General features: G+C 40.4%; 1 protein-coding gene across 1 annotated transcript in view; it reads left to right on the top strand.

Moving 5' to 3' along the window:
- The first annotated feature begins 3,133 nt into the window (after nt 1–3,133).
- Nucleotides 3,134–16,811, top strand: part of DNAH11 (dynein axonemal heavy chain 11) — a 324,062-nt gene continuing 310,384 nt past the window's right edge. Inside the window, 2 exon segments of the mRNA XM_082845873.1 lie at nt 3,134–3,590; nt 4,938–5,081. Coding sequence (XP_082701999.1) covers nt 3,201–3,590; nt 4,938–5,081 — 534 coding nt within the window. The 5' untranslated portion in view covers nt 3,134–3,200.

Below are 16,811 nucleotides of genomic sequence, written 5' to 3'. Positions count from 1 at the left end.
TTTTGAAGTGCTTATTTCAATTCAACAAATATTCGAACGGTAGTATTGCTGGAGGGTCTGTCTTAGATGCTGCAGGGGGTAAAATAAATAAATGGCACAGTCCCTGACAGCACCTGCCTTCAAAGGGCTTTGTTGCTAATAAGGAAAAATAAGAAAGCTGCACAAATAACTATAATGCAAGGTAGAGTACATCATACAGGTACAGGAAGAGATTACACTGTAGACTGGTGAGGATTTCCTCTCCAGAGCCCTATGATCCTTGTTGCTTGCTTGCTTCTGTCAGTCATTACAAGTACACCTCAGAATTGTCTCTCTAAATGTTACAAAATTATTCTTTCCTGCAAATCTGTTGGCTTTCTATTACATTTCCCCCTCTATCTCCTAAATTCATGCTTAGACTCTGCAAAGATGCTTTAGGTTGTCTTTTTGTTGTTGCTATTTTTTATTATTATTTTTTTAATCAAAACCAGCAGTGGTAAGAAACTGTAGCTTAACTATTGTTGTGTATCTGCTTTGAATGGCCTTGACCATATGAGTTGACATTCCTGCCTTTGATTTCCATGTCCCTTCACTTGGTATACAACCCTTCTCTGCCCCCACTCTTGACCATGGCACATACCTGATGGCCTCAACAGTGGCACCCCATTATATTTGTCCTTTACCCACTTGTTTCTGTCTTGATATCTCTGGAAATCCAGACAGTAAAATTCCTCAAATCACATAGTTTTCTCAGTTTTACCCTGTTTTTCTTTTTCTCCTTCCAAAATCTCAAGTTGACCTTAATCCAGGCTTCTCCAAGAATAAAGTTCTTTTAATGTTTAGCCACACTTAGGGGGAAAAAAAGTAATAAAGTCTTCATAATTCTTGGGAAATTGTGTTAGTGTAAAGAGATACTTCCCATGATGTTATACGTTTATGGGGAATCTGAGAAAAAAACACATCCATACCTTTCTTGGTTGACTACCAAATGGACAGTTTTTACCCTTTTTCTTCACTAGCAGAACCCACATTTTGCTCAGGCTCCTCCTACTGGGTATATCCTTAAAAGGAAGCTGGAGTTGGATCTTGATCTCATTTCCCTTGACAAACCCAAGTTTAGATATGGACATGAGATGGAATACTGGCCAGTCAGATGAAAAGGAACATCTTCTGGAGGGCTTCAGAAAGTTTTCTTTACACAAAAATGAAGATGCTGTTTTCTTGCTTCTGGACTTTGTCACCTGCAAGGAATGCTAGAAAACATGATTGCCACTTAGCATCCATGATAGGAAAATAATTGACCGGTTGGAGACCACAGAAAAGGGAGATGAACAACAGTCTCATCCCAGAGTCCTTGTGTTAACCAACCCATGGCTCTTCTACAACCAGACTTCTCGGGTGAGATTATAAATGTTCTTATTGTAGGCCACTATTACTTGGGTTTTCTGTTAATTGAAGTTAACTGCAGATTTTTGTTCATTACAGATATGAATTACTTCTGAAATACACAATTTTTAAAAAAAGCCCAAAACGGAAGTCAAGATTATATTGTCCTATAGGACATTAAGGAGTATTGTATCTAACCTAGCGACCTTATTTCAATAGTCTTTCTCCACTGCCTGTGAATCTCTTTCTCTGATTCTCCTGGAACCAACTTCACCATTTTGTTGATATCCTCATTAATGAGTTGAAGACATCTTTGACATGTCTTCATTCTATATTTTGAGTTACTATGTGACTTTTTGAAAATTGTACTTAAATAGTAACACTATGATTTAAATTTTTCTGCTGAATTTTAAAGTGGTTTTTCACTTCAATTTAGTTCAACTCTTATTTACAGAATTCCTGTGTCTCTGGGGTAGGAGATGCAAAGGTAGAATATAGGCGTGAGAGGAGAGACTAAGAAGCATTGTAAGGTGTTTACAGTGATTTCCAGGCTTGCTTAGTAACCACTGGGTGCCCCAAGGATTGCTTTGGACCATACAAAACAGCCTTCCAGGAGCTTGTGTTCATTATAAAGGCTTTCCAGGAGCCTGTGTTCATTCAAGCGTCTGATGATATAACTAGAAAATCTTATAGGTGGTTATCAGACACAATTGACATCCTAAAAAGAAAAACTGTTAAGGCACCAAATCTTGCTGGGTACAACCTATTTATCAATAATCAGTTATGATAATGGATTATTGAGGGCAACACTCCTTCATAGTTCCTATGGGAAACAAGGGGTTTGAAGTTTTTACTTTGAAATGAACAAATGGAAAGGACTAAAAAAACTTTAGTTTGAGGACTGCCCCTCAAAATTCTGGTTACTTCAGTCTCAACAAATGTCATTAATAGGCCATACTGAAATCCATTTCAACATCACGGAGACTGTTACTAATCTGGAACTTTTCCCCCTTGAGCTTTTACTCTTGGATTGAATAATAATTCTATATATTTTCAGAGCACTTTGCTATTTACAAAGACGTCATGCATTCTTTCATTAGGTGTATTAACATCCCAGTAAGTGGCAGGTGAGGTTCAGAATCAGGATTTTGAATACCTAGATCTTGGATTGCCACAACTAGGAAAGCTGAATTGCAGTGTTGGCTCTTTTCTGGAAACATTCTAACAGCTATGGGCAAGGTAAATTAAAAGCCCTCGGCGCGAGTCCTGAATCCCGGTTCCACCATCTCCTTGTTGCTTAGTCACTTTGTGACTTAGTTTCTTTGCTCATTAAATAAACTGACCAGTCGAAGCCCTGCCTTTCTAGGTATTAAATAAAATAATCAAGGGGATGGACTTAGCACGGAGCTCAGCACAACCCAGCACTGCTCAAAACACAGCAGTTAATCAATACTGGTTGCCATTCTCCCTTCCCGGGAGCCCCAAGATGTCCAGTGTGCCAGGGCGTCAGAGGGCAGCGGAGGAGGCCATCGAGTGGCTCACGCCGGTCGAGGGCACGCTCCTCCCCTCCAGAAAGCTGCTCCACTCGGCTCTCACTCCGCCCACAGAGGGCCGGGGCGGGGACGCCGTTCCCCTGGAAACAGGACGCGGCGGCTCAAGACTCGCCAGAGCCCTGGCGCGTTGCGCTCGGAGTGCGCGCAGACGCCGGCTGCCAAGTGGGAGCAGGTGTGGGACTAGCGGCCGCGCTCCCGGTGATCGCTGGAGGAGGTGGGCGCCTCTCGGAGCGCGGGTGTGGAGGTGGCCTCGCCTACCCGGGGCTGGGCAGGGGCGCGCGCATGGAGCCGGCCAGCCCCACGTCCCCTCAGACGTGCTGGATGGCAGCCCAGGTGGCAGCCCGGGAGGCGGGAGGCTTCCGGGAAGTCCCGACCCTTCGCCTAACCCCGGGCGCCGGCCCGGAGGCGGCGGGCCTGGTGGAGTATGAAGAGGAGGACGAAGACGAGGAGGTGGCGGCGGCCAGGAGAGCGCGGAGTTTCGCCCAGGACGCGCGGGTGCGCTTCGTCGGCGGCCGTCTGGAGCAGATGCTGGGGCTCCCGGAGGAGAAATGGAGCCAGCATTTGGAGAGCGAGGACAAGCGGCAGGTCCTGGGGGAGTTTCTGGAGAGCCCCAGCCCCGCCTGTCTTGTGTTCAGCGTCGACGCCTTGGAGCGGCTCGCGGCGTCCCAACAGGTAAGGGGCGACGGGCGAGGGAACCAGGTCACGCCTCCCGCCCAGCCTGACGGACACTTGAGCGGGACAGGCCAGTTGTGCTTCCTTGGGTTCTCTCGGGGCACATAAGCGGGCGCTTTAAAAAACTTCAATCAAGTGCCTGCCGAGAGTCCGCAGCGTCCCCCACGTGTGCCCACTCTGCTGTTAAGTGGTTGTTGGTTAGTTTTCTAGAAGGTCAGCCTTTGGGCCTGCTTCACCCGGATAAAGCAGGAAAAGCAGCGCGTCCTTCAGCTGCCTGGGCGTGAGGCGCGAGGTGAGTTCTCTTTGCCAGATAACTTTCTTTTAAATCGCTCTTGTGTCACTCCGGAGCCAAATGGGGTGTTTGGCGGAGCCCAAATAACTTGTCATGGCTCAGTCTGACTGTCAAGCACACTTCATCCCAACGAATAATACTTAGGACTCCTTTTAAAAAAGAATTGCCCGGAAATCTGCGCTCAGGACAGTTCTCTCTCCCTCTCCCTCCCCACTCCCTTTTCTCTTCCTTTTTTTTTTTTTTTGTTTTTTTCCTTTTACCTTTTTAAATCTAGACTTCTTGTACACTTGAGGGTTAACGTATCACCTACGATCACGGCATTTATACTTAAAGAGTTTGCGAAGACTTTGGAGTAAGATTTACAATTTTGAGATGCCTCACTGTCAGTGTTGTAAAGTGATGCCATCATCACTAGATGTGGTCGTAATAATGGCGGGGAAATAGGGACCCAAAGAAAGAGAGTAACTAGAGTTAGCCTTAGGGTTTTGTGAGTTCTGAATTGTTTTTGTTTTGCTACTCTCCTAATTTTAAAAGTTTGTCAGTGGAGTGGACAAGAACAGTTTAGTATCACTTAAACAGTCATGATATCTGAAGAAATGACTTGATAGTTATGGAAATGTTAGAATATCTGATTAAACACTGCTTTGAGTATAGAAATACAATTTAACCTCTTGGTCTTTATCTCGGTTTGGCTTACTTCTGAACAAGAAAATGTTACACAAAAGAATAACCTTTGCTAAGATGGAAACATTCTAATTTCTTCCTGTATTTGTTTAATTATGAGACTTTATGGTATATGATGATTCTAATTGACATGCTTTTGAAAGGACATTCCACACCAATAATACTGTGAAATTAACATTATAAAAGAACAAAGAAAATTGTATAAACTTTGCAGAAGAGCAGTGGAGCAATCTTATTTATAAAGGTAGGTAAGATGCCAGGTTTTGTTTCGTACGGTAGCAATCTACTTACAAGTTAGATACAGCAAATCCTGCTTGTTAGCATGGAAGCTACATTGTGGACTTAAAATAATTATGTTACTCTTGTTTCAGATTCCAAGAGATGCAAAACATAAACTTGTTTATATTGCCAAGAAGAGTACTGAAAACATTGGAGTAAATGATTTCTCTCAAACAGTTTTATTTGGAGAGTTACCTGCCTCATCCCTTGGACATGTAACTGCTTTCCTAGACGAGGTACTGGTCTATCCTTAATATTTTAATCTTTCATTTATCTTTATGACACTTGGAATTATTCAGGACAACTGTGGCTATTAAAAAGAGAATTTAGAAGCCAGTCATCTCATTAGCCAGGTGGACGGAAAATGATAGTATTTAGACTGTTCCTGAAATGAGCTGATATTGATGCTAATGTTCAACAGGTGGTTAATTTGCAGGATCCTCCTTTTCCTCTCTTTCTAAATAATGGAAGGAAATTAAAAAGCAGCTTGAATTGAATAGGTTCCTGTACTTAGCTATAGGTATTAAACTTCATCTTCAGAGTAGAGACAAATTTACCCTTTGGAAAGGGGTATTATCAGTTTTTCAGATTCCTGTTAGTTTCTAAGTGCACTCATGTTAGATAATGGGAAAGGGTAATGGAAATAATGTATTAGGAATGACTGCCTTAAAATTCCTCTTTCTCTCCCCTTAAGTCAGAGAAATGCTCTCTAAACCTGTGTTACTGGCACTCTAATGTGCATTAGAACCACCTAGGGATTTTGTTAAAGACAAACTGATAAATTAGGTTTGGAGTGGGGCTGAAATTCTAGATTTCTAACCTGGTGCTGATGCTGTTTGTTCATGAACCAGCTTTGAGGAGCAACGTGCCAAATAACTAGGTTTGGAAGAACCAGAGCAGTGATTCTCAAACTTTGCTGAACATTTGGACCACCTGGGGAACTAACATGCCTCGGCCCAGGTCACACCTCTTACCAATTAAATTAGAATGTCTGGGGGCGGGTGGGAGCCAGGCTGCAGTAGTTGTTAAAGATCTCCAGGTGACTCTAATGCACCCCAAACTCTGGGAAACACTGGGTTAGTATTGCTAAACCAGATTTCAGTAGCCAAAGCAGTCTTGCCAACGCCAATATTTAACATAGGAATAATTGCCAACATACTTTTTACTAATGATTTGTCAGTCTCCATCTTTCACACCTCTTCTCCTTCCTGAGTCTCTTCTGCTGTCTTCTTGAAAGGAGGTGTTTTCTTGCAATCTCTGGGCTAACTAAAGCTTCTGTCCCCCAACTTCAGTTCTACCTTGGTTTCACTCCTCTTCTGTTGAATTTACATGGTTTTAGTTGATTTCATGGAGTTAACTAGGAAGAGAGTTTTCTATCTTCAGCACTTGAGACAGTTTTCGGTATGTAGCAGGTGTTCAAGAGATTTTTATTGAACTGAATCTGATGACAGGATTTCACATGGTATGTGAATGACCTTTGGTCCTGTGAATCCAGGCTGCCATCAGCTGGCCTTGGAAGGGCAAGGCAGCACTCTTCATTGGAATTCTTACTCTGTCTGTGTACGGCGACAGAAGATACAAAACCTTTCCCAGTTCATCGGAATTTACCTCAATACCAGGGTCTGCACAGCCCTCTGAAAAGTTTAAGTGAAAGAGAGTAAGCTGTCCCTGAGCACATCTATAGAAGGCACAGAACATTCAGAACCTCACGGGTTTAACAGGTTTGGAAGATTCTCATTTATTTAATTATGCTTGAGGATATGAGCATTAGGAGGAAAAAAGTGAGGACATCACACTCAAGATGTCACTTGGGTTTCTTTATGGACAAGGCTTAAATTCAGAATGAAGGGGCCCTAAGGCAAGACTATAGATTTTTAGATAAAAAAATGTTCAAGGCTTGTCTTTGCTTAGTATCCACAGTGGCTCACATAATTGGCTAATTAACTGTGGCTTACGATGTTTGAAGGACTCCCAAACTTTTCTCTCCAGGCAAGATCTCTCTCCCAAATTCCAAAAAGCTCCATATGCCTTCCTGACATTCCACTTGGTGTGCAATAGACATTTCATACTTAACATTCCAAGTTGAGCTGATGTTCCCCACCCTGTGCTGTTTGGAATTATTCCCAGAATAATGGATGTGAACTCCATCCTTCCAGATGCCCAAACCAGAAAAACCTCCTAGTCAGCCCTGACTCTTGGCTTTGTCTCACACTTTATATCCATTTTGTCAGGAAATCTTGCAAGTTCTGCCTTCAAACATACCCAGAATCAGTTCCCCTCTCCCCTCCATTGCTACCACCCTGGTCCAGCTCACCATTATCTCTCACCTGTGTTAATACATCAGCCTCTTAATTGGTTTTTCTGCTTCTATATGACTCCCATCTAGAACCTATTCCCAACACAGCAGCTAGACTGATCCTTGTTGAAACACGAGAAAACATGTCACTTTCTGCTCAGACCCTGCACTGGTTCTCCTTTTATTCAGAGTAAGGGCCCAAGAGCTTATAGCAGTCTAGACTTTGCATTGTTTCTCACTGTGGATCAACAGTATCAGCATCAGCTGGAAGCTTGTTAAAAGTGTAGAATCTCAGGCCCCGCCCCAGAGCTGCTAAATCAGGACCAAGAAGCACAGGTGATTCTTAGGATTGTTAAAGGATGAAAGCATGGGTTCGAATTCTCTGTGATCTGACCTCCCCATGACCTCTCAACTCATCTCAGTTGCTAACTCATGGCTTCCTTGCATTTCCTTAATTGTCTCAGGCACACAGGTGCCCCAGGGCCTTTGCTCTTGCCATTTCTTCATCTTCCCCAGAATCCACTCAGCCAACCCCTTCATGTCTTGCAAGTCTTTTTTGCTCAAATATCTATTTTCCGTGAAGCCACCCTCCAGGTGAGCAGGGATTTTTGAAGGGCAGGGACTTAGGGTCAGGCAAGTGAGATACCCACTTCAAGAACAAAACTTCCAGAGAGGTGGAGAGAAACAAAAACAACCCAATAATCAAGAGGAGTAATAATTTAAGGCAGTATTATTATTACTATTTTGGCTGTGCCACGCAGCTTACAGAATCTTAGTTCCCCAACCAGGTATTAAATCTGGGCCCTCTGCCGTGAAAACACAGAGTCCTAGCTACTGGACCCACCAGGGAATTCCCAAACGCAGTATTTTAAAAAGTAAAAACTAATGAAGAAAAAAATCAGCACTTGAAGTAAAAGTAGGATCACTAATAGTGCCATGCCAAGTCATATTAGAGGCTGAGGCAAAAGGTCAGTAATACTCATCCTGTCTGTACTCAAAAATGTTGATACTTTATTCATCAGTTTTGGATTACCTTTTACTTTAAAAATATTATTCATCTCAATTATTGAGGTTTGTTGGGTTTTATTTTTGATGCCCTCTTATGCTCCAAAGTGAGTGCCTTACTTGCCTTACAGTAGTCCCAGCTCTTAATCTTTGTTGCTCACTGATGAGTCCCAAACACACAAGACTCTGCCTGACACATAGTACGATCTAAGTAAGTACTTGTTAAATGAATGAAGGTTAAATAAGGGCTAAAGATAGCCTGTTCTTATAAGAGACAAAACACTGAAGCTGCAAGATATTTCGTTAGAGAAAAAGCATTTGGTGTACGATCTCTGCTATCTCCGTTTGAATTTTTTGGACATTTATATGAAAAGGACACGTTGTGGGAAATTGTATGCTAAATAAGCCCATAGTTGTCATTTGTTCATTTAATCAGAACTTAATGAATATCTGCTTGGTGCCAGTGGCTGAACACACCTGGCAATTAGTTAGGACGATTCTGTCATCGGAAAGCATGCAGTGTGAGCCAACGGTGATATGATGTGGTGGACGTAGTGGTTTTAGCAGGGTGCTGTGGCACCTACAGGGTTGACAGGGAAGGTGGGGAGTCTCAGATAGGATGATTAGAGGTCTTGGTTTGCTTGGGGGCGGTTCCACTTTCCTCCTGTTACAGATCAGTTAACATCTGCTCATTTTTATTGCTTGTTTTTATTCTCTAAAGCATCCTCAGTTGTATGGTAAGTTACTTGGTCCCCATAGTGTCGAAGGACAGGAGCAATAGCTAGATGTAGGAGAGGGAAGAAGGGAGAAGCAGTGCAAAGGCACAGAGGTGAGGAAATGCAGATTGCATTTTTATTTTTTTATTTTTTATTTATTTTATTTTTTATTTTTTTGCCATACGCGGGCCTCTCGCTGTTGTGGCCTCTCTCGTTGCGGAGCACAGGCTCCGGACGCGCAGGCTCAGTGGCCATGGCTCACGGGCCCAGCCGCTCCGCGGCATGTGGGATCTTCCTGGACCGGGGCACGAACCTGTGTCCCCTGCATCGGCAGGCAGACTCTCAACCACTGCGCCACCAGGGAAGCCCCAGATTGCATTTTTAAAAATGGACTGCGTTAATACGTTTAGATTGGGGAAGAAGAGCTGGAGGGTGGTGAGAAATAAAGCTGGAGAGGCTGATTAGAAAATTAACACCTATGTAACTTTTTCATCCAATGGTTGCCACCAAAGCCGGTTGTCAAACTCATATCCGTGTGTTTACTGGAAGATGGTAGCAGTAAGGCATGTTCTGTGAAGGTTTTTATCAGGACAGGCTTCAGTGGAAAGTTTTGAAATCAAATGGTCATTTATGACTTGCATTCCAAGCTAAACAACTTCTGTCTTCTGGGTACTTCGTATATGAAGAAGAATAACAGTTAATGCAAGGATTGGTGAATTGGTGACTCAATCAAGGAGCGAGGAGGGACTGTGTTATTGAGGTAGTGATTGGAATGAAAAGGATTGAGGTAGTTTTCCAGTGCTATGGTTCTTAACTGGGGTAGAATAAAGAAGGGATGGATCAAGTGTTTGAAAGGAATATGGGGAAGGTCATTTGACTATTTTTTCTCGTTTAATGACCTAATATACTCTCACTTGTATTCAGTGTTGTATAGTCTTTGAAGTTTGACTCAGATATACAGTGATTAACAGTAATTTATGCTGATAAGCTGGGACCTCCCAAACTTCTCTCTCCAGCCTTGATCTCTCTCCTGAACTCTAAGCTTAGACTTCCACTGCCCTTACGGACATGGCACTTGCTGTGTAATAGACATCTCAAATCCAGCTTCTCCGAAATTTTACTCCCGATCTGCTGCTCAACATTATTATGTGTCCCTATACATTATTATTTCTAACTATATTATATAATTAGCAAAAGTATTAAAAATGTCATGTAGTTATTTCCTTAAGTATTATGTTGACCCAAATCTTGAAAGAAACAATAATTGTAAATGCTTATCAAGCCAGAATGAAAGTTATGATTTGGTTTTTGTAGTTTGTGTCTGGGGCCCATTCCTAGACATTTCCGTTTAGGAAGTCTGGCAGAGGACCAGGCTCCTGTACTTTGAAAGTGTTTGTCTCGTAATAGTCTCTACTGATTTAAGAAGCATTGTAAAAAGAAACACTCCAGATTTAAAAAGAGATAAAAGTAAAGGTGAGTAAAGAGAACTCTAGCAAAGGCACCATGGCTCTTTTATCTGTAGTTGTATATCCCCTAGTAAACATGTCCAAATTATTTTGGTTCAGAGAAAGTTCACGGATTTTTCTTATAAGTCATAAAACCTAGACCAAAAAATTTACAGCTGAAGACAAAACCCCAGGTTAATTGAATTACTTTGCATACAGCTTGTTGATAACAAGATTTATTGTCATTAAAGAGCACATCCCAGGTCAATTTGTTCTAAATGATGTTCATGGAGTTACTCTTGTTGCTCGCCTAATTGCTCTACAAAGCATGGGGCTCAGAATTTCCTAACAATTTTATCTACAGCTTGTGACACAAATATTTAATTTTAAAAGAAGTTGGCCTCGTCACAGAACAGTAAATAGAGTGAAGGTTTGAAACAGTATCCAGTAAATTAGAAATGTTGAAGAACCAGAATTATCCTCAACCCTGACTTTTAGAAAAAGCTGTTGCTATTGGGAATTTAATCTAGAAAGCAGTTTTTCAGTGGATCAGTGCATGTTCAGCCCAGTAAGACTAAACTGTTCAGTCTGGTTTCCAAAGCTCTTTATGAACCTTCCCAGCATTTCTCACAGCCCCGCCTCTTAGGGGTGCTGGCTCTAGTTTCAGGCAGACCGGACTGGAACTTTCTCAGAACCCTACGCCTGCAGCCCTCAGTGATTTTGCATCAGTGTTCAGTTTTCTGCCTGCCCTGCCTCGTTCATCTTAAAGATTTAAACCAAGTAGCAAGTTTCCTGGCAAGTCTTCCCTAATAACCCTCCTGGCCAGAGATGGGTGTTTCTTCTGTGTTTCCACATGACACAAAAACTTGCCTTTCATGGCAGTTCTGATATCGAGGTACCTAACCCACGGAGCTCATAGAAGACACGCTAGTTCTTTTCTTTTTTAAAATTTATTTTTATTCAAGTATAGTTGATTTACAATGTTGTGTTAATTTCTACTGTACAGCAAAGTGATTCAGTTATATATATATATTTTTCATATTCGTTTCCATTATGGTTTATCACAGAATGTTGAATATAGTTCCCTGTGCTATACAGTAGGACCTTGTTGTTTATCCATCCAATATATACTAGTTTGCATCTGCTGACCCCAAACTCCCAGTCCATTCCTCCCCTACACTCCTTCCCCTTGGCAACCACAAGTCTGTTCTCAATGTCTGTGAGTCTGTTTCTGTTTCATAGATAAGTTCATTTGTGTTACATTTTGGATTCCACATATAAGTGATACCATATAGTATGTCTTTCTGATTTACTTCACTTAGTATGATAATCTCTACGTCCATCCATGTTGCTGCAAATGGCATCATTTCATTCTTTTTTTATAGCTGAGTAGTATTCCATGATATATATATACCACATCTTTTCTTTTTTTTTAACATCTTTATTGGAGTATAATTGCTTTACAATGGTATGTTAGTTTCTGCTTTATAACAAAGTGAATCCGTTGTACATATACATATGTCCCCATATCTCTTCCCTCTTGTGTCTCCCTCCCTCCCACCCTCCCTATCCCACCCCTCTAGGTGGTCACAAAGCACCTAGCTGATCTCACTGTGCTATGAGGCTGCTTCCCACTAGCTATCTATTTTATGTTTGGTAGTATATATATGTCCATGCCACTCCCTCACTTTGTCCCAGCTTACCCTTCCCCCTCCCCGTATCCTCAAGTCCATTCTCTAGTAGGTCTGCGTCTTTATTCCCATCTTGCCCCTAGGTTCTTCATGACCATTTAGTTTTTTAGATTCCATATATATGTGTTAGCATACAGTATTTTTTTTTCTCTCTCTGACTTACTTCACTCTGTATGACAGACTCTAGGTCCATCCACCTCATTACAAATAACTCAATTTCATTTCTTTTTATGGCTGAGTAATATTCCATTGTATATATGTGCCACATCTTCTTTATCCATTCATCTGTTGATGGACACTTAGGTTGCTTCCATGTACTGGCTATTGTAAATAGAGCTGCAATGAACATTTTGGTACATTAGTCTTTTTGAATTATGGTATTCTCAGGGTATATGCCCAGTAGTGGGATTACTGGGTCATATGGTAGTTCTATTTTTAGTTTTTTAAGGAACCTCCATACAGTCCTCCATAGTGGCTGTATCAATTTACATTCCCACCAACAGTGCAAGAGGGTTCCCTTCTCTCCACACCCTCTCCAGCATTTAATGTTTGTAGATTTTTTGATGACGGCCATTCTGACTGGTGTGAGATGATATCTCATTGAAGTTTTGATTTGCATTTCTCCAATGATTAATGATGTTGAGCATTCTTTCATGTGTTTGTTGGCAATCTGTATATCTTCTTTGGAGAAATGTCTATTTAGGTCTTCTTCCCGTTTTTGGATTGGGTTGTTTGTTTTTTTGATATTGAGCTGCATGAGCTGTTTGTAAATTTTGGAGATTAATCTTTTGTCAGTTGCTTCATTTGCAAATATTTTCTCCCATTCTGAGGGTTGTCTTTTTGTCTTGTTTATGGTTTCCTTTGCCGTGCAAAAGCTTTGAAGTTTCATTAGGTCCCATTTGTTTATTTTTATTTCCATTTCTCTAGGAGGTGGGTCCAAAAGGATCTTGTGGTGATTTATGTCATAGAGTGTTCTGCCTATGTTTTCCTCTAAGAGTTTGATAGTTTCTGGCCTTACATTTAGGTCTTTAATCCATTTTGAGTTTATTTTTGTATATGGTGTTAGGGAGTGATCTAATCTCATACTTTTACATGTACCTGTCCAGTTTTCCCAGCACCACTTATTGAAGAGGCTGTCTTTTCTCCACTGTATATTCTTGCCTCCTTTATCAAAGATAAGGTGACCATATGTGTGTGGGTTTATCACTGGGCTTTCTATCCTGTTGTATCCTCCATTTTTCGTTCTCAAGATTGCTTTGGCTATTCGTGGTCTTGTGTTTCCAAACAAATTGTGAATTTTTTTGTTCTACTTCTGTGAAAAATGCCAGTGGTAGTTTGATAGGGATTGCATTGAATCTGTAGATTGCTTTGGGTAGTAGAGTCATTTTCACAATGTTGATTCTTCCAATCCAAGAACATGGTATATCTCTCCATCTATTTGTATCACCTTTAATTTCTTTCATCAGTGTCTTATAATTTTCTGCATACAGGCCTTTTGTCTCTTTAGGTGGGTTTATTCCTAGTTATTGTATTACTTTTGTTGCAGTGGTAAATGGGAGTGTTTTCTTAATTTCACTTTCAGATTTTTCATCATTAGTGTATAGGAATGCAAGAGATTTCTATGCGTTAATTTTGTATATTGCTACTGTACCAAATTCACTGATTAGCTCTAGTAGTTTTCTGCTAGCATCTTTAGGATTTTCTATGTATAGTATCATGTCATCTGCAAACAGTGACAGCTTTACTTTTTCTTTTCTGATTTGGATTCCTTTTATATCTTTTTCTTCTCTGATTGCTGTGGCTTAAAACTTCCAAAACTATGTTGAATAAGAGTGGTGAGAGTGGGCAACCTTGTCTTGTTCCTGCTCTGAGTGGAAATGGTTTCACTTTTTCACCATTGAGGACGATGTTGGCTGTGGGTTTTTCATATATGGCCTTTATTATATTGAGGAAAGTTCCCTCTATGCCTACTTTCTGGAGGGTTTTTATCCTAAATGGGTGTGGAATTTTGTCGAAAGCTTTCTCTGCATCTATTGAGATGACCATATGGTTTTTCTCCTTCAATTTGTTGATATGGTTTATCACATTGATTGATTTGCATATATTGAAGAATCCTTGCATTCCTGGGATAAACCCCACTTGATCATAGTGTATGATCCTTTTAATGTGCTGTTGGATTCTGTTTACTCGTATTTTGTTGAGGATTTTTGCATCTATGTTCATCAATGTTATTGGCCTGTGGTTTTCTTTTTTTGTGACATCTTTGTCTGGTCTTTGTATCAGGGTGATGTTGGCCTCGCAGAATGAGTTTGGGAGTGTTCCTCCCTCTGCTATATTTTGGAAGAGTTTGCGAAAGATAGTTGTTAGCTCTTCTCTAAATGTTTGATAGAATTCGCCTGTGAAGCCATCTGGTCCTTGGCTTTTGTTTGTTGGAAGATTTTCAATCGCAGTTTCAATTTCAGTGCTTGTGATTGGTCTGTTCATATTTTCTATTTCTTCCTGGTTCAGTCTCAGAAGGTTGTGCATTTCTAAGAATTTGTCCATTTCTTCCAGGTTGTCCATTTTATTGGCATAAAGTTGCTTGTAGTAATCTTTCATGATTTTTTGTATTTCTGCAGTGTCAGTTGTTACTTCTCCTTTTTCATTTCTAGTTCTATTGATTTGAGTCTTCTCCCTTTTTTTCTTGATGAGTCTGGCTAATGGTTTATCAATTTTGTTTATCTTCTCAAAGAACCAGCTTTTAGTTTTATTGATCTTTGCTATCATTTCCTTCATTTCTTTTTCATTTATTTCTGACCTGATCTTTATGATTTCTTTCCTTCTGCTAACTTTGGGGTTTTTTTGTTCTTCTTTCTCTAATTGCTTTAGGTGTAAGGTTAGGTTGTTTATTTGAGATGCTTCTTGTTTCTTAAGGTAGGATTGTATTGCTATAAGCTTCCCTCTTAGAACTGCTTTTGCTGCATCACATAGGTTTTGGGTCGCCGTGTTTTCATTGTCATTTGTTTCTAAGTATTTTTTGTTTTGCTCTTTGATTTCTTCAGTGATCTCTTGGTTATTAAGTAGTGTGTTGTTTAGCCTCCACGTGTCTGGTTTTTTTTCAGATTATTTTCCTGTAATTGATATCTATTCTCATAGCGTTGTGGTCCAAAAAGATACTTGATATGATTTCGATTTTAAACTTTTAAGTCCCCTACTATGATTGTGTACCTGTCGATTTCCCCTTTTATAGCTGTTAGTATTTGCCTTATGTATTGAGGTGCTTCTGTGTTGGGTGCATAAATATTTAGAGTTGTTATATCTTCTTCTTGGATTGATCCCTTGATCATTATGTAGTCTCCTTCTTTGTCTCTTGTAATAGTCTTTGTTTTAAGTCTATTTTGTTATAAAGCAGAAACTAACACATCATTGTAAAGCAATTATACTCTACATGATGTTAAAAAATATTTTTTTAAATTAAAATTAAAAAATAAAGCCTATTTTGTCTGATATGAGAATTGCCACTCCAGCTTTCTTTTGATTTCCATCTGCATGGACTATTTTTTCCATCCCCTCACTTTCAGTCTGTATGTGTCCCAAGGTCTGAAGTGGGTCTCTTGTAGACAGCATATATACAGGTCTTGTTTTTGTATCCATTCTGCCAATCTGTGTCTTTTGATGTCTTTTAAGCCATTTACATTTAAGGTAATTTTCGATATGTATGTTCCTATTCCCATTTTCTTAATTCTTTTGGGTTTGTTATTGGTGGTCTTTTCCTTCTCTTGTGTTTCCTGCCTAGAGAAGTTCCTTTAGCAATTGTTGTACAGCTGGTTTGCTGGTGCTGAATTCTCTTAGCTTTTACTTGTCTGTAAAGGTTTTAATTTCTCCATCAAATCTGAATGAGATCCTTGCTGGATAGAGTAATCCTGGATGTAGGTTTTTCCCTTTCCTCACTTTAAATATGTCCTGCCACTCCCTTCTGGCTTGCAGAGCTTCTGCTGAAAGATGAACTGTTAACCTTATGGGGATTCCCTTGTATGTTATTTCTTGTGTTTCCCTTGCTGCTTTTAATATTTTTTCAGTGTATTTAATTTTTGATAGTTTGATTAGTATGTGTCTTGGCGTGTTTCTCCTTGGATTTATCCTGTATCAGACTCTCTGTACTTCCTAGACTTGACTGACTATTTCCTTTCCCATATTAGGGAAGTTTTCAACTATATTCTCTTCAAATATTTTCTCAGTCCCTTTCTTTTTCTCTTCTTCTTCTGGGACCCCTATAATTTGAATGTTGGTGCATTTAATGTTGTCCTAGAGGTCTCTGAGACTGTCCTCAGTTCTTTTCATTCTTTTTTCTTTATTCTGCTTTGCAGTAGTTATTTCCAGTATTTTATATTCCAGGTCACTTATCCGTTCTTCTGCCTCAGTTATTCTGCTATTGATCACTTCTAGAGATTTTTAAATTTCATTTATTGTGTTGTTCATCATTGTTTGTTTGCTCTTTAGTTCTTCTAGATCCTTGTTAAATGTTTCTTGTATTTTCTCCATTCTGTTTCCAAGATTTTTGATCATCTTTACCTTCATTACTCTGAATTCTTTTTCAGGTAGACTGCCTATTTCCTCTTCATTTGTTTTGTCTGGTGGGTTTTTGCCTTGCTCCTTCATCTGTGTGTTTCTCTGTCTTCTCATTTCGCTTAACTTACTGTGTTTGGGGTCTCCTTTCGCAGACTGCAGTTTCGTAATTCCCGTTGTTTTTGGTGTCTGTTCCCAGTGGCTAAATTTGGTTCAGTGGGTTGTGTAGGGTTCCTGGTGGAGGGGACTAGTGCCTGTGTTCTGGTGG

Source organism: Leucopleurus acutus (genome assembly GCF_964270905.1).
Source record: "Leucopleurus acutus genome assembly, chromosome: 9".
NCBI classification, from domain to species: Eukaryota; Metazoa; Chordata; class Mammalia; order Artiodactyla; family Delphinidae; genus Leucopleurus; species Leucopleurus acutus.
This window is presented reverse-complemented; position numbering and strand designations above follow the sequence as displayed.